The following is a 23,895-nucleotide window of genomic DNA, read 5'->3' as shown; positions in this document are numbered from 1 at the left end:
AGATTTGCCTTCTAGTTTCCTGGATAATGAAGGTCTGGAGGCCTAGACTGATTGCTCTTGAAGTTATTTCAACTTTTTCCCCGCGCGCCCAAGATATTGTAGTGAAATAAATATTGAATGCACTACGCGCACGGAGACAGCTTGGGAGATGTTAAATTCGAGGCTACGAGAGGTGAGTTCACGCTCCATTCTTTCAGGTAAATGCAAATAGTTACCCCCTGCTAGTATTGATTAGTAAGCCACAACAACTGTTTGGTATTCCAGTAATGATTTTTTTCCAGCATGATAGGCACTTTCATTTTTAATGATCTGAATAAAGGTGGTCTTGTTTAGACATCCCGCTGTTGATAACATTTTCATATCTTGGGAGGGAATAAAATTATTCAGTCTGTTGTGCGTTTTATCAGTTACATAAGGTTTTAATAAACACTGTTCTGCTTTACATTCCACTATATTAGGCTACTTTCGATTCCTTTCAACCTTGTTTTTTCTCTCATGCAACATGGTACCTCATGTACATTAGTACACTGCTTTATGTTATTTTATCTTATACAAGCTACACTCTTGTGTAATTTTAAGCAAACTTTACGTTAAAAATTACCAATACTTACATTTTTACTGTAAAAATTATGCGGCTTACTTATCATGCTAGTTTTAAACAACTGCCCCATATGAATGATAATGAAAAACAATTATGTATGTTCAAATCCATTGTAAACTGCCGACTGTACAACTTTACAGCAATCATGCATTATAATCACTCAGAAGTATTTTTATATTCACATTCACTGTAAACTGCTGACTGTACAACTCTACAGTAATCATGCATTACATTATAATCACTCAGAAGTATTTTGATATTTATGATCACTATTATTTACACTGCAACAATTTGTATTTTACAAATGGGTAAGACTCCCCACAAACTAATTACTTTATCTGAATCTCAGATAGAACATAGTTGAAGCGCATTTGTTTAGTATGAAATTGATACAATTGAAAATAATCTTTTTGTGAAAGTACCTTTTTAGAAAGAGCCACCCCATATTTGACTTTCATTCTTCTTGCATAGGTAACTGGGTGGTATACATGTCCAAAGTGGATGGAAGATCAATGTTCAAAGACTGTACAATGTTTGGCAGGTTTTGTACGAAGAACTGGCATTCTCTTGGTAAGTCATGTGTTGAAAGTTCCTGTCCATAACCCCATACCTCAGTAGCTGCAAGTTGCATTAGAGATGGAACCTTTCCAGCTGTTCTGAATGCTGTAATGACAGTTGGCCGGAATGACCTCTGGTTTTCCAATTGTGATGTGCCTTTGGTGGAAGCTTTCCACTGCAGTTCAAGTTTGCGGCCTTCAGCTTTGAGGGACTGGATCATGCTTGATGTGTTGCTATTTAATTTCCTTGCTTCCCAAGCTTTGGGATATACATCTTTTGCAGTCAGTGGCCCATGGTTTTCACATTTTCGGATCATATTTAACTTCTTTCTTGCCTCTTGCAAAAGGTCTGAGGTCAGCATGTTTGCATATGCCTTCATTCTCTCTTCATGTACTTCTCTTGCTGCTTCAGTGGTGCGGTTGTTGTTTTTTCCACTGTGAAGTATGTTCTCAACAAATGTTATCGAGGCTTGTTTTGACAGCTCTGACATGTTGTTTTGAAGATAAAGTTGTGAAAGGTTGAACTGCCTTTCAGCAATTACATTGTTCACAGGAATACTGAAAATGTGTTTGGCATAGAACTCAAAAAGGTGGGGGTTAGCTTCTTTACTGATGAGACTACTCTGTGGTGATGTTGCAACTCTTTTGATATCATTCAGTAGTTTTGGTTCCTTCAAGTTCCAGATTTCTGCCCATTTAACTAAACCAGTCCTGTCCTTACAAACCAATGTGTGAAGATTTTGTCCGTGGACATAGAAATTTTGCACTGACCTGCTTTCTTTTTCTCTTTCAGTTGGCAGCATGACAGGAATTTCAAGAGCCTTCAAAACAGAATACCAGAAAGAACTTTGGTATCTTGGATCAGCTCCAATTCCAAATAACTTGGGGAAGGACAACCACTCTGATCCATGGTCTTTAACAACTTTAAGTGCTTCTTGCAACATTGGCCTCTGCCCTTCCTGACGAAAGTGGTTGATGGCTGCAGGATCCTTCAGTGACATCTTCATCTGCTGCTCAGTTAAAGGGAAATATGCTGATGGAGACATCAACATTTTACTTAATGTTTCATGATGTTTAAGGACAGTTGCTGGCCATAATTGTGCCAGGTATCCACTGGAGAAGCCAAGTTCTTGATCTGTTGCTTGTGATGCATTGAGAGATGGAATAAGAAACTTGTCAAGAAACTCGTACAGAAACTTAATTTCCACTTGAATCATTGGACAGGAGCTCAACTTGATAACATTCTGCCACACTGTGTAGTGGCTGTCTGACTTTGGCATTCTTTCCAGGACACTCTCTCCAAGTTGTAGACAGGCTTTACCATACTTCAAGTGCCATTGAAGTGTCTCATAGTAGTATGTCCACCTCGTGTCAATAAAGGACTGGGGAAGGGGTGGCTCTTTACTTAAGATTCCTAGTGATACATACATTGATTTGTACTGACTTGGCCGTTCATGATGAAGCCAAGATACCTTATAAAGTAGTTGCAATACATGGTTGTTATTCATGTCACCCTTGGCCCCAAACCCAGCTTGGCACATCCTTCTTAACATAATGTTCAGGACGTGGGGGTAACATCCAACAAAGAACATGTCCTTTTCAAAAACCCTTGAATTATTTGCTATTAAACCATTAGCCTTCCCCTTCTGGGTTGAGGCATTATCCCCAACCAAACCTGAAACATTAGTTATGCCATATTCATCATGAACAACATGATATTCTACATCAGACTGGTGTTTTCCTGACCCACTCGCTGTCAAACTGTTACCAAGGACATATGCCCTGGGTTCATTGATCTCTGGGCACCAGGTGTGGACACCTACAATGTGCTGCTCTTCGCCACCTTTGTTGGAGTCATCACTCCATACATGGAAATCATATTGGCTACTTGCAAATCTTTTGCGTAATATCAGTTTATCGGCCTCCCCTAATAGGATATTCCAGTCTGCCAGTGTGGATGGCGAGACAACATTTGTTGGGGGGCTACAGTTGAATAAAATACTGAAAATTAGATGTAATGCAATGGGTGTCTTTTGGCTAGAAAGCAAACATGCATGCTGTAAATATCTCATGCAGGCCATAAACATGACTGTTCTACGATTTGTTCCATTTTTGCCATGAGAAAATGTGTCCACAAGGGAATACCTAGGTTTCTTTACATTTTCATCATTTTCCTTTAATTGTCTTTTCAGCTTTGTGGAAGCAGATTTTGTCCCTCGTAGTTTGTTACCGACTTGTTTTGTTTTCAATTCAGTAGACTTCAAAGTTCTTTCACGCTTCTTTGCTTCACTTTGTAACTTCAAGACATCTTTCCTTAGGTCATTGTTAATTCTTCTCAAAAATACTGTAAATATGAAAATGTCATAATTAAAAACTGTTCCTTACTATGATAAATAGGGCCTTACAAGTTTTACTTGTATTTTGTTTTTTTTAAATAATAAATTTAAGGATAGAAAAACTAAAGTATACAGTGTACTTGTGTGGATTTCTGAAAGTTGCTGTTTCCTCAGCGGTCCGCTTATATCGAGTCGAGATGTTGACTTGCTAATTTACAAAACGAAAGGCAGACAAACCCTTTGGGGAAAAATTGCATTCTCACAAAATTTACGACTAGACTAAAATTTGTCGGTCGCTTTTGGTTAAAAGGCTGTTAACATGAACCTACGAAAGTACCTGAAGTACTGGCGTAATACACGAAAGCCGGCCGGCCACAGAAAATTAAAAATAACCTAAATATCTATCTAATTTTGAACATTTTGCAATGGTTCGAGCAAGCAGACTTTTTTAAAAGAGCATTTAGCTGCGATTCAAATCTTGTTTACTGCGTACCCAGCTATGAAGGAGCCCTTTTTTTGCGAAGCGGTGATATCCAGTCCAGAGTATGTTATTAAATTTTTGTCTGCGTCGGAACTCGGTGTCCAACTCGATCGCTAAAATCGCCGCTTCAAGTTTGGTATTTTGACACAGCCGTGTCCTATGTGACCATACCATTTAGTTTGCTTCATTTTAAAAACTTTTTAAAACTATTTTCGTTTTAAGTATTCCTTGACCCCTTGTAGTGGTAATATATTATTACGTTAAATAAGTTTGAGTTTAAAAAATTTAGTGACAACATCGAAACTCGCATTAATTGACATCGCCACGAATTTTTAATGTATTTGTGGGAAAGCGGCTTTTACTGGTAATTCAGAAGCTTTAAGAAACACTTTTTAGGAGATTTATAGACGGCTTGATGACTACTTGAGCAGACACTTACCTATACTTCGTCGTAGCGTTTGTATTGTCCTCTTCAGGCCGGCACTTTCACACTGTAGGCGTTTACAGTCTCGCTCGAGTTTGTCGATTTTTTCCTTGCTCGACAGGTTTTTCAATTCTACTCGGACACTGCTTGCAGCTATTTTTTTCACGTTTTCATCGGTAATTTCTTTCTTCTTCTTTACTGACGGTTGATTTAACCGGGAAAAATGACTGCCGTGAACTCTTTTTCGTCCCATCTGCTCGACATTTTGTTGCAATTTTAAAATAATTTGCTTGAGTGAGCTTGAATGTAAACATTAGCGAGTTGAGCCCGCGTATCCATACGAACAGCAGTTTCCCAAAAAAAAGTACTCTGCGCATGTCACAAAAAATTGGGCATCAGGGGTCCAAGGGGTAGGATACCGTTCCGTGAGGCCTAACTTTCATATAAAACGGACCGAGGTGCTCGTCAGAAATTTTGAAAAGAACACTAAAAGAGGTAACCCTATTTTGTTGATATGGCTTGAATTTTTTTCATCCCTAGGGGGTACCAATTCTAAAACAGGGCATTATCTCCTGTCAATTTTTTTTTTCGGCTCAATACCCTAAAAGATACCGCGAAAGCTCTCGCTGTGCTGTGAACCTTTTGAGGCTGAACACCCGAAGAGGTACCGTGACAACTTTTTAAATCCTAAAAGGTACAATATATGGTGAGCACTTCCGTGCTTTTTATATAGGATTCCCCCTCCCCCCCAAGGAGATATCCACCTGCAGCCAGGTGGTTTAGCAGCCGGAAGATCAGAGTGCGCTTCTCTCGTTCCGCTCTCGTAATCGCGTTTTTCTCCTAGTTTTTTTGTCCTTAACAGGTTTTAGAAATTTGTAGAATTGTGAGTGTATGTCCTCAGAGAGGGAGGGTATGTTTCTTTTCTGACTGCGTCAATGCCAGAAAAAAAAAATCATGAAGTGTCATCCCTCCAATTACACCCCGAAGCACAATTGCAAACTTGTAAGGAAGCCATAAGGTCGATAAGAAAATGGAAAAACGAAAACCCATCCTATTTCCGACCCTGCCAGATTACAACTGCTGAAACTACAAACTGCTGAAATTGCGTGTATTTTACTGTCAAATTAGTCGTGACTTCTGCGTGGGTACGGGTGTGGAGCGTCACGTCCAACTTTAGAAGCAGTGTCGTAGACACATCTTGAAAATGCCGCGTGAAGAGCTGCTTTCTAAAACGATCTATGATTGGTTACTTATGAATGACGTCATGTCGTGTGAGAATCGCCATTTTGGATTAGTTTAATCATGTGAGAGCTGCGAGTTGATCGTGGAATCGAAAGAAAGCTTCCGGGAACTTTGCAAATAACGTGTCTTTACGAGACATGGGGAGAACGGGATCTGCAATGCAATTCAGCTGCTATAGGCTGGGACTGATATTCTTCAACGTCATTTACATGGTAGGTAGAAGTGGCCCGCGGAACATCACCAGCTTTGCTTACATGTCGCTACAAGATTTAAACATTTCAACTTTTTACGTTATATGAAGACTTCAATCTATCAAACACAAAATTTCAGTGACTTTTCCCATCTTATGATTTATGCCAGTTGAATATGTTGTCTTAAAGTTTCAATGCATGTTTGAAATTGAGAAGAATTCTCGAGATGACCCACAAAAAGTTAAGATGGTCATAAGCGAATGCGTCTATCAATGTAACCCCGAGAGGGGGAGACACGGGGCATTTGACTTTCAGAAGAATCCTCGATCAAAATTTCCTCCGTACAGCCAGAAAAGTAGGGAAAATCAGATCCGATCCCCACCGTAATCATAAGTAATCATCGATATAAATTTCCAAGTTTTTAATTTCCTTCAATGCTCTGTGTATCCCGAGGCAATATGTGGGTTATTGGCCAAGCAGAGAGGTCAAGATGGCTGGATTTTGGCCAAGTTATTTTGTTGCGTGTTTATGGACCGAGAAAAGGTCAGAGAATTCACAATTTTCATGCTGGATTGAACATCTCTGTATAATAAAATGCTTAAAATATCAATTACTGGTACGTATATCTCTAGTCAAGTAATAAGCCAGGATGTATTTTTGAAAAATGCCAATGGTTCACAGCCAATACATACACTTGCAATGCAAGTACAGAAGAGGATTATTTGTTGTTTATCATACACAATTTACACGTACATGTATAAGGACGGTTTTCACCATCATGTCCTTATCTCTAGAAGGGAAATAGGGCATTGCGTTCTCGCTTGCCTTGATCTTCTCCGTTCTTAGCTCATATACCAGCATCCAGGCAGCTTTTGAATCCCATCTCCCACCTTTCCCTCTCCACAGTTTGTCTCCAAGTTTCCCTAAGCCTTCCTCTTTGACATCTTCCTTCCAGGGTCGAAGTTAATACGACCTTTGGGTGTTAATTTGCATTCCTCCCCATGACCAATCAACTGCCAATGTCTTCGTTTTATCTACTGTAATTTCTTTATGGACTGTTTTACAATTTGTTTATTATTACTTTTATTACTTTTTTGCAGATTGTAGGCTTTGTTCTTATCTTATCGCCAGTGTATTCTAAAATAACAGATCTCTTCACAAGTTGGCCTATAGTAGGTGGAACAATAGCATGTGGCGTGTTCATTATGTTGATAGCCTCAGCTGGTATTTATGGAGCAGTTAAGCATCACCAGATTGTTCTGTTTTTTGTATCCTTTAAGTACATGTTGGGAATTCTGGTGTCAAACAAGAAGGTGAATAAAAATACTTACAGTAATTGTATAGGAATTGATCATAACTGGGGCTTTCAGCAGCTTCAGTGAGGGTTGGGCACCAAGCAAATTGACCGGCTGTGAGGATGATTTGCACACGTGGTTTGACCATGTAGAGGAAAGGTTTTTTCATTAAGAAGTTTGGTTCAGAATGTTTTGCCCATGTAATGTGTTACATGTATGTTACTTTTCCATTGCTTCATATCATACAATCGTGTAGTCTGGAAAAAAAGGAAAACTAAAATTAAACTGGTTTGAAATTTTCAGGTGAACTTAAGTTAAATTGAAAACACATCTTGATCTGGTGTAGTTATAATTTGATATTTAACAATTATTGGACAAGGTGGAGCAAAATGTGGCAATTTGTCAGTGGCAGGCAGATCAATCAATTAATCTGCAAGACACTGATAAATCACAATATATTAATCTTAAAATAGCTCTGTATTGTAATATCAATTTTTTTTTTTTTATCTCTTTTGTTGTTTTTAATTTTTATTATGATTTGCACGGCCCCACTGAAAACTACCAAGGCAAGTGGGCTCCCTGGATAAATATTTTTATTATTATAATTATTGAAAAGAAAATGCACCGAATGATAATTTAGATTTATTTTAGTGAGTTTTCATCCTTAACAAAACCTCAGTATATGGCAGTCATGTGTCTCATATTTATCATCCTTTTCTCTGTATCTGTGGCGGCACTTGCAATAACATCAAGCCAACAGAGGACTGTACTGAGGAAGGCCTGGGAATCTTTTAGTAACACAACAAAACGAGATGTTCAAAAGATTGGAGACTGCTGTGGCTTTGAAAACATGAATGATACCAGGCATCATCCAACTTGTAAAGATGTATGTTTTCAGTTGAACCTCTATTTTAGTCCCAAAATTTTTCTTGATAAAATTCTGTAAATAAAAGCCCTATTAACTAGTCACCTCTATTAAGCAGCCGCAGCCACCGTTTGGTCTTTTTCATAGGGTTTTGTGCTCTGCTTACCCCTATAAAGCAGCCACCCAAAATTAAATACAGGTGTATTACACTTAGGCCCCATTTGCACCAACTAAATTTGGTAAATTAAATCAGGTTCCGGTTTTTCCTAAATGTTGATCAGACTTTGCAGTCATTTTGAGAAGACAAATTTCAAACCACTGTGCTAACATATTTTCATCAAACAGGGTTTTACCTTGTCAAGTTGTTGTGTGTGTGCGTTATTACTTGGCATGATCTAATTTTTATCCTTGTTTTGTTAAACCACTTTTAAACATGTTGGTGTGAACAGGGTATTAGTTTGGCCTTGTTTGGAAAAGGCGATGACAGATACATGTACAGCTGTAAGATTCAAAAATAGAGAGTGAAGACTAAAAAACATTCAATTACATTTTTGTTTGGTCCTACCCGATTCCATGTACTGTAGCTTTATAGCGTGTTTGTATTCAAACAGAGTAGTTGATCTTTTTACCAAGCCTCAGGCTACTATAATTCCTAACTGTCAAACCCCTATTGAGCAGCCACCTCCCATAATTTTCCTCGAGGGTGGCCGCTTAGTAGGGGTTTGATTGTATTTTCAAAATGTATATATACAGTCAACTCTCGCCTTGCGGACACCCTGCTATTAAGGACGCTCGCTATTACAGATAAAATCCGGATCTCCGGCAAAAGCTATAGAGCTATTACGGACTTTCGCTATTATGGAATTACAGACACTTCATAGTAACAAAATGACAGTTTTATTGTTTTCATTGACTCTCAATAAAGTGGACACCACTTACTTCTCATATAACATAATTATGTAGAATTACAGCCTGCTGGTCATCATTTGTCAAAATACACTTCAAAAGACCTCTGGAATGTTTATTTTCACATCAATTCTTTTTTGTCTGCACAATAATTCTTGCTTCGCAGACATTGTCTATGTTATTTATTGCATGTTAAGGGCATTTTTTATCTCACACCCAGCTATTATGGACTCACACTATTATGGACACTGAATGATTTCCCTGAGCATGTCTGCTGTAACGAGAGTTGACTGTACAATGAAAGTTCTTGTCAGCGACCACCTTGTGAATTCAAAAGAGTAGTCTGACCTACATGTACAGCTGGTCACTTGTGAGAAATTGTAAATGATCAGCCACCGAAAGAACAGAGGGTGGTCTCTTAATGGGAGGCTTTGGTTATATAAATGCATGTATATAACAATACTGGAACATTTTTTTTAGTGTAAGACCTACAGATTGTTTTGTTTTCTACAGAGTGAAAATATCCTAGACAGATGATTGTGACAAAAAGCAGAGACCTCACATTATTTTGTATTTATCCAAACATAGATATGTTATTTTATCCTTGCATGAAGGTTACAGAGCTTTAATTACTAGCTGTAATTTTTTTTATCTTTCCAGCTTAATTGTTACAAGGAAAAGCAGTATTTTTGTCCAGTTACCTGTCCCCCTTGCTTTAACTATTTAAAGGATCATGGTCTGGGGACTCTAAAGAATGCAGTGGGAGGAATCGGTCTTTTCTTCAGTTTAATGATGGTGAGTCTATCTGACAGCATTCTCTAAATTTCCCTGCTGTGTATCAGTTATGTGTTATAATCAGAATTACAGTATTAGCAGCCACTGGCCTGATGCAGACTTCAAATGATTACTCTGATTTCAGTAGCATGAAGGGACTACCCCCTACCTCCCTCCCCCCAACCTGGATGGGATTCTAGTTCATTGCCTGGTTATCCCTCAGCATATTCACCGGGATACATAAAATTTTGTAAACACACCTGGCTGGGGAAAAGCACTGTGAGAGTAAAATGTCTAGCCCAAAAGAAGAATGCAACAGCCCTGGCTAAACTCACCAAAAAAAAAATGAGGCCAGTATCCAGCCATCCTGACTGAAGAAGCTTGGTCGATAAAGGATTTATTAGTTTTTGTGGAATGTTTTCTTGTGGGACACAGCAGGTAGTCCCGAATGGGCAAGCTAGCATCATCTTGCCCACTCGGGGAACCAATCACAGTGCAGGATTTGGTTCATCTTCCCCACTCATGGAGCTAGCCATATAATAACAAGAGATATTATAATTAACATAATTCGACATTTTGACATGTCACGCATCATTGTCAAAAATGAAAATTTTTAAAAATGTCAAAGTTGAGTTTTGAATATTATTAGATGGCATTCCTGTGTGCGTGATTATATAAAAAATCATGCTAATGGCATAGCTTCATGTCACTGATTGGACTCGATTTGGACAATGCTACATGTATTCTATTAGCATTTTAATTTGAATTGTCAGATTACACTAATGTTAATATTTCTTGTTAAATGCTGACCATCCGACCCTTACCATCTGATCTCATGATATTATTTTGCCCATTTTCTCTTTTTCAGTTTGTGGGAATTTACCTGGCTTTCAGATATCGGCATCTGAAAGATCCTAGAGCTAATCCCAGTGCGTTTCTGTGACGTCACCATAGATGGGTTTTGCAGGCTGTCTAGCATCTGCCTGTGTCAGGCTGACTTCAGAATAAGATCTAATGATTATTGGATGATCTGTGAACAGCCCTCTGTCTCTCCCTTCTTGATTGAAATATTGGTTGAATAGTTCTGTCCTCACTCCAGGTTTTGCTCCCCACACGGTGTTGGACATAAAAACATGCCCTTCATTAATGGTGTGTGGATGTCTCTGTGGAAACCCTTTGGGAAAAAAACATTGTGTTAAGCTCACCTAATTCTGATCCCAGTTAAGCTGCAGTACAACATAATACACAATGGCCCTATGGCCATGGCATTTAATTTGATTCATTGACTGAAAATTAGAAAGCAGATGGCTGTTCACAAACTTACTATCACTAGAGATTGCTCTGACAGTTGGCACTGAGATTTTGATTGTTCATGTTGTGGTTGGAGAATTTTAGTTTTGCTGGTATCTGTTCTCAGAGAAACTGATTAATGTATTAAACTTAAATTTCATGTTGAAAATTCACAGCTAATTTAGTAGAGATTTTAAAGAATTTTCCAGTGGTCATTGTTAATACTGGTTAAATTCCTGTTTTTAAAGGAGCAGCATGGTACAGTTATATTTTATAATAATTATTGAGTCATTTTTGTAATGTACAAAAATCCTGTTGGGGATAAAATTAAAACACTAATTCACCATACAGGTAGTAAAAACATGCATGTAAAAGTTGGCTCAGATTGAGAAGGATTCAGAAAGATTTTAATCAAAGAACTTGGGAGAACGGCTAATCTTGGCAAAGTTTTTGAAGGTACCCGTTCATTGCATAGCTGCCCTTTCATGCCTGTTACAGTTAGATGAACACAGTTATTATGACTTATGTTTTGGAGTTTTCTGGAATCATTTTGGAATCATTGTCAGTTATATAATATTTCTTTTTTTTCTTTCTTTCTGCATTATTCTAGTTTTAGAACATATTTTATTCCTTTAATTATGTGACTAATGATGTATTTAGAACAGGACCTCTCTGTATATCACCAGTGGGTGAGAGAGCTTCCTGTAATAAATATTATTATCATTATTATTATTATTATTATTATTATTATTATTATTATTCTGTCAATGGCATTGTGCAAATTTACAAACAGAAGAGAAAGAGCATTATTATATTGACACAAATTCATACAAAACTACACCCAGGGCCCAAGTGACGTATTTCCATATCCTCACCAGTGAGGATATTGATGATGTCACTTCTTACTTTTTCATGGTTGTTTGCGCAAACAGTCAGTTTGTCTATATATAATTAAAAGAACATTACACAGTTCTTGGATACATGAATTTTATTTTCTTGTGTTAAAAAACAATATTTTACTCACTGCACTCATTTGCAAATATTGTTTTTACCTGTCGAAAATAAAATTCATATCTTCGTGCCGTTGTGTTATATTTATATATCTCTGAAATTTGGTAATTTTTGTCATTTAAGCCTGGGTCAAACAGTTTAGCAGGGTAAGTTTAAGGAAACATGAAAACCAAAACCAGTCTTTTAATAACTCAGTGGCACTAAATGTAGTTTCTGCAATAGATTGAGTTTCAATCGAGTATTGAAAGTGATCAGGCAATTACTTTGGTTTTGGTTTCGGTTTTGCCACGTTTTGAGATTGGCTGAGTAGTCTAATTAGTAAGTAATTGGTTTGGTTTTGGTTTTACAATACTCAATTGAAAACCACTCTGTGAAAGAAGTTAGGTATGTTTTCATCTAAATACAATATCGGCAAAATTGTAAGGATTTGTACAAGCTTCACGTGGGTACCTTCATTTACACAGTGGTTTTGCCAAAATATATCAAGGTTATAGAGTAATGACATGATGTTTCTTTTTAGTCATAATCTATAAGAAAGGAAACAAAGGTTGTTGTTACACGTTGTTCCCTTCGAGAGAAGACTGGGAACATTTTCAAATAGCGAAACCAAGTTTGGTGATATTGTTAGTATAGGTGAGCAAATATTAAGGAATAATTTAACATACTTTTTGTCAAAATCCTGATAATTTAAAATATATTAAACTAATGAGTGCAATAGTTATTTCCTAAAACTGAGAGCCCTGTTTTTTGTCTGTCACCACTGGGTCGCTATGTAACACCTTGTCCCCAAGCCCCTGCCATGCTGCTTTATCTTGGCTGCCTGCCTTCAGCCTTCCCCCCTGGGGGACTCCTATAAAAATGACGGGGGTGCTCGTCGTATTTTTTAGGGGTTAAAAACGCGGATTTGGTACCTCATAGGCTGTTCAGCCTCAAGAGGTCCACAGCGAGAGCTTTTGCTGTACCTTTAGGGTATTGATCCAAAAACATATGACAGGAGATAAGGCGTTGTTTTGGAATAGACCATTTTACAGTTGTCTGCTCAGTGACCTGGCCTTTGTATGGTAGCGAGGCTAGAGTTGACCTTGTTTTGATACAGACCTCACTGCTTTTGTCATGTAAATGCACCTAGTTAGCATCAAAACAACTTGTTTTACACAACAAAAGCAGTGAGGTCCGTATCAAAACAAGGTCAACTCTAGCCTCGCTGCCATACAAAGGCCAGGTCACTGAGCAGACAACTGCAAAATGGTCTATTGGTATCTCTTTATACGGATGAACAAAATTTAAGCCACGCCCACAAAACAGGATCTTGGTACCTCTTAGGGGCTCTTTTCAAAATTTCCGACGAACTCCCCCGTCCTTTTTATACAGAGGTCCCCCCGGGGCAATCAGCTAAGAAATTATTAAGCTTTGGGCATTATGGCAAGTTATATGCTTGCAAACGCTTCAGTGATAAAAAGTCTTCGAATCAGATCTGGTCTCTTGTATCTGAGCATTTTTTTGTAGGGACCTCGCTGCGCTCGGTCTGTATATCTACGACATCGGGCCATTATTCCCCAGTACGGCCCTTGCACTCGGTTAGTTGGAGGTTAATATTTTGCAGTATTTTATAAGAATATCGAGGCTGAAATTTGCAAAATTTTAAGACTCTTCTTAGAATAACCCCAAGGCTGAGGTTTTGAAAAGAATGCAATTTTGTGTAATGAAAATTTGTAATTAAAATACAATACAATTGTATATGTTTTTAACTGAACCGTGAAAAATTCTACGGCAAAACTAAAACGAACAGTACTAGCCGTATGTTTGATGCTAATATCGTTTCTGCCTTAAGTTGTGTCTTTTCATACCGGGCCTTAAATCCTTCAGTCTGGCTCCAAAATTACTTTAATGCCATCAAAGTCATTGGAATCCGCCGTAGGAAAAAAGATGGCGACTGTGCATTTACCCATAACTCTTAGCGCACGGAAACTAAAACAACGCTGATAAAAACGTACAGAAAGGTTCTAAAACCTTCAAAACTAACATACACAATGTCGATAGTGCAGTGACAAATACTGCAAAAATCTCGCTTTCCTTGTACTTTACGGACTGTATTAGGCTCGCATGGTATTGTGGTAAAATGTATAGCTCCCATCTTTTTTCCTACGGAGGATTGTGGGACAGATGATCTGAAGTTGTGTTGGCATAGTCTACTTTGTATTCCTGTAATCTAGGAACATTCCTAGAAATTAAAGAGAACGACAAAACTCTTAAGCTACAAAGACCTGTTCCGACAGAACCTACTGTCATCTTCAGGTGATTAATGTACAAAAGGTTGGAAGTTGAATTTATGAAAAGTAGAAAAATGCTAATCAGTGTGACAAAAAAATGAGGCAAAGTGTGAACTTGTGAGAATTATAAGGATACTTTTAGATTTACATGGTGTAATTGTTGATTCAAAGAGGGTTGGTCTCTTTGAATATGAATGTGTTCGCCCTTCACTCCTCCTCTGGAGCATAAGCTGTCAACAGTCTCGCTCCATAGCCTCCTGTCCTGTGCATCCATCTCTAGCTGATATCAACTCTTGCCTGTGGACTTGATCCCTGCGTCTAGCGAACGTCTCCAGCACCGGGGTTCGAAAGCCGGTCAGCTTCACACTAACCCAGGATTAAAACTTAACCGAAGTGTTCATGTTTCTTGTATAAAAATGCTTTTCACTGCTCACGTTTTGTGTATATAGTTTGAGCTTAGTCAAGCTCAAAACCGGAAGAACAAACAATATAAAAGAGAAAACCTCACCGAAAAGTTAACGAAACTGAAATCAAAATTCTTGCCATTACTGGGTTAGCTTATAATTGGGCTTTGAACAGCCCAGCCCTGTGTTTGGTGGACGACCTCTCTTTTGCCTCCCTCGAGGATTCCAGGTCAAAGCTTGCCTGGTGATGCTACAAGAAGGCTTCTGCAGGGTGAGACCAAGCCATTGCCATTTCCATCTCGGGATAGCTTCCTCCACTGAGGTTTGCCCAGATCTCTGCCATAGTTCATTTTTACTGGCTCTATCTAACCATATCAACTGTAAAATCCTACGCAGGCAATTTTCGATGAAAACTTGAAGCTTCTTTGTCGATGCCTTTGTTGATCTCTAAGTGTCCCACCATAACATAAAACAGGCTCAGTAATGTTGGAATTAAAGAGCCTCAGTTTGGTTTGTGTGGTAATGTTCCTTGAGCTCCAGATATTTCTCATGGCAGCAAAGGTTGTGCGTGCCTTTTGGAGTCTAATTTTGATGTCGGCATCTGTACCTCCTAGCTTGTCGATGGTAGTACCGATGTAACTAAAAGATTCCACGTCCTCAAGTGGCTCCCCCCCAAGGCTGACTTGATGTTCAGCTGTTGTATTCAGTCTCAAGATCTTAGTCTTGTTAGACTGTTGACACCCTCTCTATTTATACTGACACGCGAACGAAAAAGCGAGCGAAGCAAGCGCGAAGCACGCGGGGCGGAGTGCGCGGGATGTCTGTGGATGTTCAGCCCCAGCTGTGCAGAGCTGTTGTCCAGGTCTGATGTTTTCTCCTGCAACTGCCGTAAGCTATGCGAAAGGAGAGCCAAGTCATCAGCATGTCAACAGTGCCCACTGTATTCCGTTTCTCTTGTTTGCTGTAGTCGTCCTCAGTAAACCAGTCAGTAGCCAGCAGGAACAGGAAAGGTGATAGGAGACATCCCTGCCTGACTCTGCTGACTCCAGTAAGAACCTCAAAGCCAGCGGAGATCTTGCCAGCATGTGTGACTTAGCATGTCATGCCCTCATAGGTGTTGCGAACTAGGGTGACAAATTTCCCAGGAATCACATAATGACTCATAAGCTCCCACTGGAGTCTCGAGCTCCCCGGCCATGCTGTAGAAAGCTTTTTCGTAATCCACCAAGTTGACGCATAGGAAGAATTCCATTCGATGGACTGCTCTACGATAATTCGTAGAGTAGCCATCTGGTACGTACGTACAGGATCTTTCTGTCTATCAACTTTATTGGTCACAAAATTACAATATAATTAAAAGAAGACAAGGACCAATAGGAATTGCGCGAACGGGAAAATAAAGTTACCCATGCGAGGCGCAACCCTACACGGCACGAAAAATCGCCTTTACCGCGCGTCAAATGTGTTGTTAAAGGTTTTGTAAAGGTCGCCTTTGCACGCTTTTGACGATCTGTGACGCGAATCAAAGATCATCTGTGAATAAACCTTTACCACCAAATCAAAGGCGTGAAAGGCCGTTTTTACTCACCTTTGAACGCCTGTGTTTTTAGGGTTAAAGGTGATCCTTTGATACGCCTTTGCGCACTGTCAAAGGCGGGTCAAAAGTGTAATCAAATTTGTCTGCGATTCGAGTCAAAGGTTTGCTAAAGACGTGGTCGAAGATGCCTGTGACGCAGGCCAAAGGTTTGTCAAAGGTACTCTGCGCGTTCCGCGCTCGCGCGTCTCGCCCGAACTTCTCGCTCGCGCTCCTCTTTCGCGCTGCGCGACCGTTGATCACGTTTCGCGCGATCCACATCGTATACGCTTTTTTCTGCTTGCTACACTAGCTTTGTAGCTCCGCATACGAAAGATGCAATTAGATCCGTACTCTTGATTTATGTCTGACAAGTTTTGAAGAATATATCAGCTTTAATAAGGTTATTTTGTACCAAACTATTGACAAATGTTAACGGAAAAGCGGCCCGGAAAGATCATTGCGCCTAATTTTAAGAAAATAAATATGTTCAATTTCATCTCAGTTTCAATTTTTTTCCCCGTTTTTATCAAGAGTAAATACCTTCAAGTACCTTACATAAATGTTTTGGGCTTCAGGTTTCAAAAAGCCACGTTACAGGCTTGGTTTCAAACTACACGTAATGAGACTGATCATAAGGAAAACATTGTTCTGTCTATCGTGAAAACAACAGTCAACAAATCTTCCATGGTACAAACTGCATTTATCTAACATTGAAGTACTATGGCTAAATTCTCAGTTCCTTAAATTTACTAGACCAGACTAGACAATAGGGAAGACAACCGCAAAATTTCGGGAAAGATATAGCAAACTTCGCACAAAAGTCAACTAGTGTATAAGCGTCCTTTCCAGATGGCACGTACAGTCCGTTGCATGGAACTCCTTATGTTTTGGCAGTTCTCCTTTTCTGCTTCTTGCACTTGCTCATTCTTGCATTATAAGTGGAATGGAACACAGTGTTTTCCACTTCTTTCTCATCAAAGTGGTTAAACTGCCTTGTTAGGGGTCAATGCCAACTAAATACCCATGATTTCTAGGGAAGACACATTTTGACAAAGTCTAAGGCGTTGACGAAATTAATCAACGCATCTTCACTGGATAAGTCCATCCTGTCGACCACGGCTTGTCCGCATTTGTCTAAACAGAAGCAAACAGACAAAAACGTTGGAAATGAATATTAAGGGTGAATCTTGGCATTCTATTCCTTAAAGTTTGCCTATAGTTTTTGCTAATATCACATTAATAAAACGTGACCAATCAGATCATTACTCCTCCTCCGAATAGTTTGTGCTTCTGTCAATAGTAGCCTTTTTTTTTTGTATTTCTCTCCACTCTACTCAGAGATTTGGTCACACAGGTATGTCATTAAGAGCCACTTTAACAAGCTAATTTCACCAGCTGAACAAGGGTTATCCCCAGCTAGAATTTCATAAGAGAACAAAGACTTGGGGTCATTTTAAAAGTGTACAGCTTGGCACAAATAAACAAAAAGCCTAGACCCAGTTTACCAGTCCATCTGTCTGCCTGTCTCTTAAAGACATCTTACAGACCTCTTACAACAAAGATCTTTTATGGTTGCAGAATAGCAATCTAAAAATCAACAAATCTGACATAAACTGTGACAAGAAATGAGGAATTCACACACCTTTGGGAATATTGCTGTTCCTGTGTAATTTCCACAGATCTCTTCATGTTCAGTGGCGTAATCTTTTTCCTTATTTTCCTTGTAGATCATATGTGAAAAGGAGCATATAAACATATCAAAATAATTGCACATTTGATTAGTAAACAGTTAGCAACTACTTGTACACTTTTTTCCAATGAAAAAAATTCCTGAAATTAAATAATTTAACATGAGACATGCCTGCATGGAATCACATGGCTCATTCATTGAAACAAAAATCCAGTCCAAGATGATGAATACAACCACTATGATTCCCAATGCAGCCGCATCTCATAGAGAGAAATGGCTATTATCCAGTCAAATTTGCCAACAAAATTTTCAATTGAGTAAAAGCAAATAAATGTCTTTGTCAATTTACTTTTACTAAGTTATTATCAAATCCTCTATGCCTTAAATTCTCTACTGATCCCATCAATAGTTATGAATTAACCATATTATTAATTTTGCTTGGAAAAATTTGGTTTGGAAACCTGATGGCCAAACTAAAACAGTCAATATTGCAGACAACCACTCAAAATTTAGATTCAAAACTCAGCTTTTACCAGTCAAAAACCAACATTTCCTGAGACTGGTTTGCAACATTCTGCAACTTTGATTCATTTACCAAAAAGATTCCCACCCCTTGCATGTTTTCAATAACATTTTAATTACTTAATTTTCATCCAGGTGAGCCAGTTGATATATTTGTCCCTTAAGAAAGACAACATTTCCTCACTTGTCCTTAAATGAACCAAAAAGAAACGACTTTTTTTTTTCACAGAGTGAGACTGTAATAAAAATGATCAATTAAAATAATGTTAATAAGCTATAGCCAGGTTTTCAAAATCTATTTATATCCTTTCTTTGCTGGAAAAAGATATTAAAAGTTGTGGCTGAAGAAATTATAAGATGGTCTATGCTACAAAATATAGAAATAACAAATGAATATTCCAGCCTTTTACTTACCAAAATGTTCTGATGTTTGCACACTTTGGAGCATTGCATGATTTAACTGCATCTGAGTTGACTATGAACTACAGAGTTGTATATTGTATCCTCTCCCAGAATTTATTGTTAATTTCTTCAGTTCTTCTAGAGTGGCTAGCTGAAGGATAAAAACAACATTCATTAGCAAATTTCCACTAGTCACATATTTATTTGGCATTTAATTGCCTACTGCTCAAAAGACCAAGACATGAAACTCTAAAACTACTGGTATTGTCCAGAGAGGTCACATAATAATATTATTATGGGGTCAGCTTTTTAATTTGCAACTAATGGCAAGTTTGATTTTTTATCAAACATTGTAACAATTTCACCTACTAAAGATAAGCTGGATTACGTGTACTAAAGGCATCGGTGGTCGAGTGTCGATTGATACCCTTGATCGATCCTCTAAATTGACACTCTATCAACACCCGATCGATATTCAATCAACACTCCATCGACACCTCGGTTGACACTCAATCTACATATCTATTACTCAGTTTTGCAAATATCACAGGGTAGGTGCGTTTGATCACCTGGTATGACACCATTCTTAGCCCTGGAGACAGTTCAAAATGTCAAATGCCTGGCAGGTTCGGGGTGGGTGGGGGGGGGGGGGGGGTTGGTTGGGCAGGAGATAGTGGAGTTCCAAATGATTGATCCAGAAGCCTGATACAACAAATATCAAAACATATTTTTACTCCACAACATTTTGACCACTGTGATGATGCATATCATTGTCGATAAGAGTACAGACCACACTAAACCACATGCAATTTGTTAAATTCAACCCAGTGAAGTCATTTATCAACATTAATGAACAAATATCATCATAATTTCAACTGTGGCAACAAACAGAGCTTTTTTCCAATAGAATGGTAACTAGAGACAAAAGCAGAAACTTATCCATAGATTAAATTTTCAGAGTCAACAACTCTTTTAATGGTATAATGAATATGATAATTAAGTCAGGTAGTGATGGACTGTCATGCATGGCTGACTGAGTTTTTCCTTCAATACAAATTTCCTTTATATTGACTTGAGCTTTCTTTCAAGGGAATTGTTTAAGCTCAGAAATTACCAGAGGCATTATGCACAACAATTTATACGTAAATAGAGTTAAGTTTAAGCTTAATTCTTAAGTTACGTTTATTTCAAGCACTGATCATGCTAAAATCTATGCTATGACAGACACTTCAATTTAATGCACAAGACTTGACTGAGTGAGAAAAAAAAATTATCTTTGTCAACTTTTGTAAATAAGTATATGTGAATTGAAAATAAAGTTTGGTCTTTCTTAACGAAGAGCTTTGCCGATCAACTGTGATTCAGTCAAGTGCAATTAATCTTCGACCAAATTGTTTTCACTGCCGAGGATCTGTCTTGCCATAAACATACGCAATTCACAGCTCTTTATGTAGCCATTGCTGCGTTTAATTTACTTTTTAAACTCCGTTATTCTCTGAACATTGAAAAAAAATGAACGAAATTCAAAGACTTACCTTTTCCTGGTCCAAAACATAACGAAAATTTCACCAAAGCCGCCATAATGAAGCCAAATGAAGAAAAATGTCTGCTTTCCTCACAGCCGACTTCGTTGACCTTTATTCTGATTGGCCAGAAAATGCGGGAAGCCGCTGGCAGCCGCGTTTTCCCGCTGTTTTCGAGTTGTTTCGTTGTGCCACCTCCAGGTCAAGTGAAAACTTTTTTATTAAAAAAATACACATTGGCAAAAAAGCAAGCTTTCATTTTATCGTTAAAACAGAAAGACCTCGCCTTTGACATGACATGACGTAGGATCAGAGTTGTACAAAGCCATGCCGCCTTTGAACGCCTTTGACATAAGAGATCAAAGGTATGCAAAGCCGTGGTGTCTTTGAACGCCTTTAACGCACGTCAAAACTGTAGTCAAAGTTATTGACATGTTTGACCTCGCCTTTGGCAGGGATCAAATGTATGGCAAATCCATAAGATATTTGATTCCCCCTTTTACGTGGGTCAAAGGTGGAGTCAAAGTTAAAATCACATTTGCCCTCCTCTTTGTCATGGATCAAATGTATCGGCAAAGCCATGACATTTTTGACACACATTTGACGCGCGTCAAAGTTTGGATCAAAGCTATGATCATATTTGACTTCGACTTTGATCAGGATCAAATTTAGAGTAAATCCAATTTTTCGTGCCGTGCTAAAAGCTAGTAAGAATGGTGATAGAAAATCTTAAATTTGATAAAAATTACACTAAAATCTAATAATTACTTATAGTTAAAAATTATAGTTAAATCAATTAATTACAATAGTTAAAAACAAGATGCGGATAATATTAGTCACAGAAAATTAAGAGCGGTGGCAAGGGCAGTTACGGAAGAGGAACCAGGAGCAGGGCATGTCAATATCATAGGTAGTGTCCAGTAAAGTAAAATAAGTGGCGCGCTTCTCTACGGAAGCCAGCTTGGTTGTCTCTAAGCTTATCGTTCACAGCAGTCCTCAGTCTCTCCAAGATGACTCTACAAAGAACCTTTGAATAGGAATAGCCTCTTTTATCTTAAGTTGGAACCTACTGGAGGCGTGATCCAAAACATGAAATAATCCGCTGAACATAAGTGCGTCAATGTTCAGAATTCTACAGATGTTTGAAAGTCTGAGAGGCCTTATAACTGGATAAATGCTCTCTCACACGCGTGGAAAAATGCCGGGCCGTTTCACCGACGTAACAGGCATTACAGCCCGCACATAAGAATATGAAAGAATTGAAGAAATTTTGACTCTTCTAGCCGGTTCAACCCGGTCAAAGGTTATAAGCGTACATACCCGGCTTGACTATGTTTTTCGTGTGAACACTGAAAAAGCCGGGTTACCCTTCGCTTTCTCTCGCCGCGTTTCTCCCCTATTTTTCGCTTGCCGTTTTTCGCTATAGGTCCAAACAATTGTGATACAAATTATAGGAAGAAGTCAATCGAAAATAGTTAAACTTTGCACAAGGACTATGAGCTTCAGTGTTATTTTTGTCCATTTTGTCGACCGATCATTTTTGGTAGTGCATCAGACCAAGAAAATATGACACACAATACTACACCATATCCGAATCCGCCTATATCGTGTAAAATTAAAGGTCTGAACGAATTTCGTCCGGAAGGGCTGAAACGATAACACACGTTAGAGTTTGGTGTCATTTTATACCGCTCGACAAGAAAGTTGTGTGAGCAACGAGAGACTACACAAGGGAAACGTTTGTGTGCCACTTAATGAAGGTCGTCATAAAGACCTAACTGAATTCAAAAGCCACGTTATATCCTTTACAGACATAAAAACGTTGCCGCACAGAAAAGGATTTGCAGGTGTAAAGCTTTGACACAAATATTGCCTGTATATTAGAGTATGGCAAAGGTGGCGTAGGCGTCTTCTTAATTCGTATACACGATCTCTGTCAACTTAGCCTGTGAACAGACTCCCGATTGTGTTATAGGAGAATAATGGAAATGTTTAACAAAACGAGCGGCTTGTCGTTGTACACCTTAGATCTGGATGTCATGAATTTCCCTTTAGGTATACGAATCACATACCTTGATATTCGATAGTAAATTGTATACCCAAGATCTGGATGTCATGAATTTCCTTTCGTTGGGTATGTTGAGTTTTTCTTACATGTGTTCCAGGTTCCTTCTGATAAATCCGAGAGTAAAAGTAAGTAAAGCAAAACTTTATTTAGCTACCGGGTCAGCCTTCGTGATAATGCTAGTGACATATAACGAATATTAAACTTGATCGAGGTACTTAAAGAGTTCCACTCCTAAAATTTGATTTTTTTCCGGTGTTTATTTATGGTGCAGTTCTCCTTTGCGCGGGACCTCCCCCGATTTTAATTAATATCATTTCTTTGGACTCATTGAAGAACGCCGTCTGATTATTGACTTCATTAGGAGCCAGGGAAGCTTAGGCCCGGTCGTCCACACTACACTGGAGAATTTAAAAACGCAACAATCACCGGTCGTTTTACATTTTTGTTTAAGGAAATCTCGGCCAGGGAAATCACGTGGTTCTCCTGATCCTATCGTGTTCGAAAAGGTCCGTTTTATAATGTTTTCCGTTCACACGAAAACCCAAAGCCGGCGCTTTCAAATTCCTCCGGTTTGAAGAGCGTTTTCGAAAAGTTCCGTTTTCGTGACGGATTACTCTGGACCATAGGCCTAACCGTAGAAATGAAGCTGTATGCATTTTTTAATTCCTCCGGCGTAGTGTGGACAGAGTCTGGAGCAAACCACGACGTCAATGAGCATCACCGAACAAAAGGTTTAATGAGCAGAGCAATGGCTGTATCAGTAAACCTTTGCGCGCACGAACGATAAGTCGAACTGCTAATTTTTCGTGTTTCCATTTAGAATTGAACGCTGAGGTTTTAGAGCCATATGTATCCTGGATAAATTCAATTTTACAAGGCATTCTCCTCGGCGTCGCCATCGTCATTGTTAAAATCCCTATATTTGCATCTCGGATGCTGGAAGGTCGATACACTTGTTTAGCGACAGGGGTCTGTCATCCTAAGTGGCTGCTTTGTGCTTTGCTCATGTTTTATCCCAAGACCAGTCAACCGCAGATGAGTGTAGCGTGTAAAAACCGTAAAAAAATCACCCTAAATTGCAGCTCCTTGCCAAGGTTCTTTTTAATTAAGCGATTAAGTTGTCGAGCGTTTCGGTAGGAAGTTTTTCCCTCCTGCTGAAACAATCTCGTTTACATTACTTCACCGATGCAATACCTTTTCATTTTCCCCAATTCTACACGGCAATCGTTTGCATCTTCTTCTTCAGTATAGTCCAGAATGTTTATTGTTGTTATACCATTTTGTACACTTGTTCGATCTTACAGATATATTTCACTCATCTGAAAAATGTGATCCCTTCCAGATATTCAACATCAGTTCTTAGGCCCAGTTCCTCAGCTTGGTAATAACAATTCTTAACAAGTGTAAGATGCAAGTGCTATACATCTGTAGCGTAATAATTCTGTGGTGTACCTCATTTTGCAATCG

The 23,895-nt window shown here is 38.7% G+C and overlaps 2 protein-coding genes and 1 long non-coding RNA gene across 4 annotated transcripts; 1 reads left to right on the top strand and 2 right to left on the bottom strand.

Annotated features, from left to right (window-relative positions):
• Nucleotides 1-391: 391 nt before the first annotated feature.
• LOC149114815 (uncharacterized) lies at nt 392-4,826 on the bottom strand. The gene is made up of 2 exons (XM_089284428.1): nt 4,415-4,826; nt 392-3,502 (listed from the first exon to the last, which is right to left on the bottom strand). Exons 1-2 carry the CDS (start codon nt 4,650-4,652, stop codon nt 1,056-1,058), a joined length of 2,685 nt encoding a protein of 894 aa, XP_089140554.1. The 5' UTR covers nt 4,653-4,826; the 3' UTR covers nt 392-1,055.
• Nucleotides 4,827-5,671: 845 nt separating this feature from the next.
• LOC110050357 (tetraspanin-31-B-like) lies at nt 5,672-12,704 on the top strand. Its single transcript, XM_089284427.1, has 5 exons — nt 5,672-5,853; nt 6,933-7,100; nt 7,807-8,013; nt 9,559-9,693; nt 10,541-12,704. The coding sequence occupies exons 1-5, from the start codon at nt 5,779-5,781 to the stop codon at nt 10,613-10,615; spliced, it is 660 nt and encodes a 219-aa protein (XP_089140553.1). The 5' UTR covers nt 5,672-5,778; the 3' UTR covers nt 10,616-12,704.
• Nucleotides 12,705-16,595: 3,891 nt separating this feature from the next.
• LOC149114814 (uncharacterized) lies at nt 16,596-20,657 on the bottom strand. Of its 2 annotated transcripts, XR_016205912.1 has the most exons (4): nt 20,373-20,657; nt 18,850-18,988; nt 17,866-17,943; nt 16,596-17,357 (listed from the first exon to the last, which is right to left on the bottom strand). It is a non-coding gene; the product is annotated as an uncharacterized LOC149114814 (long non-coding RNA). The 2 variants fall into 2 exon arrangements; XR_016205911.1 differs by lacking the exon at nt 20,373-20,657 and having other exon boundaries at nt 18,850-19,461.
• Nucleotides 20,658-23,895: the final 3,238 nt, after the last annotated feature.

This window comes from Orbicella faveolata, unplaced genomic scaffold (genome assembly GCF_042242905.1).
Source record: "Orbicella faveolata isolate gen_17 unplaced genomic scaffold, um_ofav_v1 contig_13, whole genome shotgun sequence".
Taxonomy (NCBI): domain Eukaryota; kingdom Metazoa; phylum Cnidaria; class Anthozoa; order Scleractinia; family Merulinidae; genus Orbicella; species Orbicella faveolata.
Note: the sequence above shows the minus strand (reverse complement) of the source record. Positions and strands in the feature narration are given on the sequence as shown.

Coding starts and splice junctions, on each gene's coding strand:
- LOC110050357 (XM_089284427.1), top strand. CDS start 5,779: ATGGGGAGAACGGGATCTGCAATGCAATTCAGCTGCTATAGGCTGGGA. Junction 5,854..6,932: donor TCTTCAACGTCATTTACATG/GTAGGTAGAAGT, acceptor ACTTTTTTGCAG/ATTGTAGGCTTTGTTCTTAT. Junction 7,101..7,806: donor ACCAGATTGTTCTGTTTTTT/GTATCCTTTAAG, acceptor ACAAAACCTCAG/TATATGGCAGTCATGTGTCT.
- LOC149114815 (XM_089284428.1), bottom strand. CDS start 4,652: ATGGGACGAAAAAGAGTTCACGGCAGTCATTTTTCCCGGTTAAATCAA. Junction 3,503..4,414: donor AACGCTACGACGAAGTATAG/GTAAGTGTCTGC, acceptor TCATATTTACAG/TATTTTTGAGAAGAATTAAC.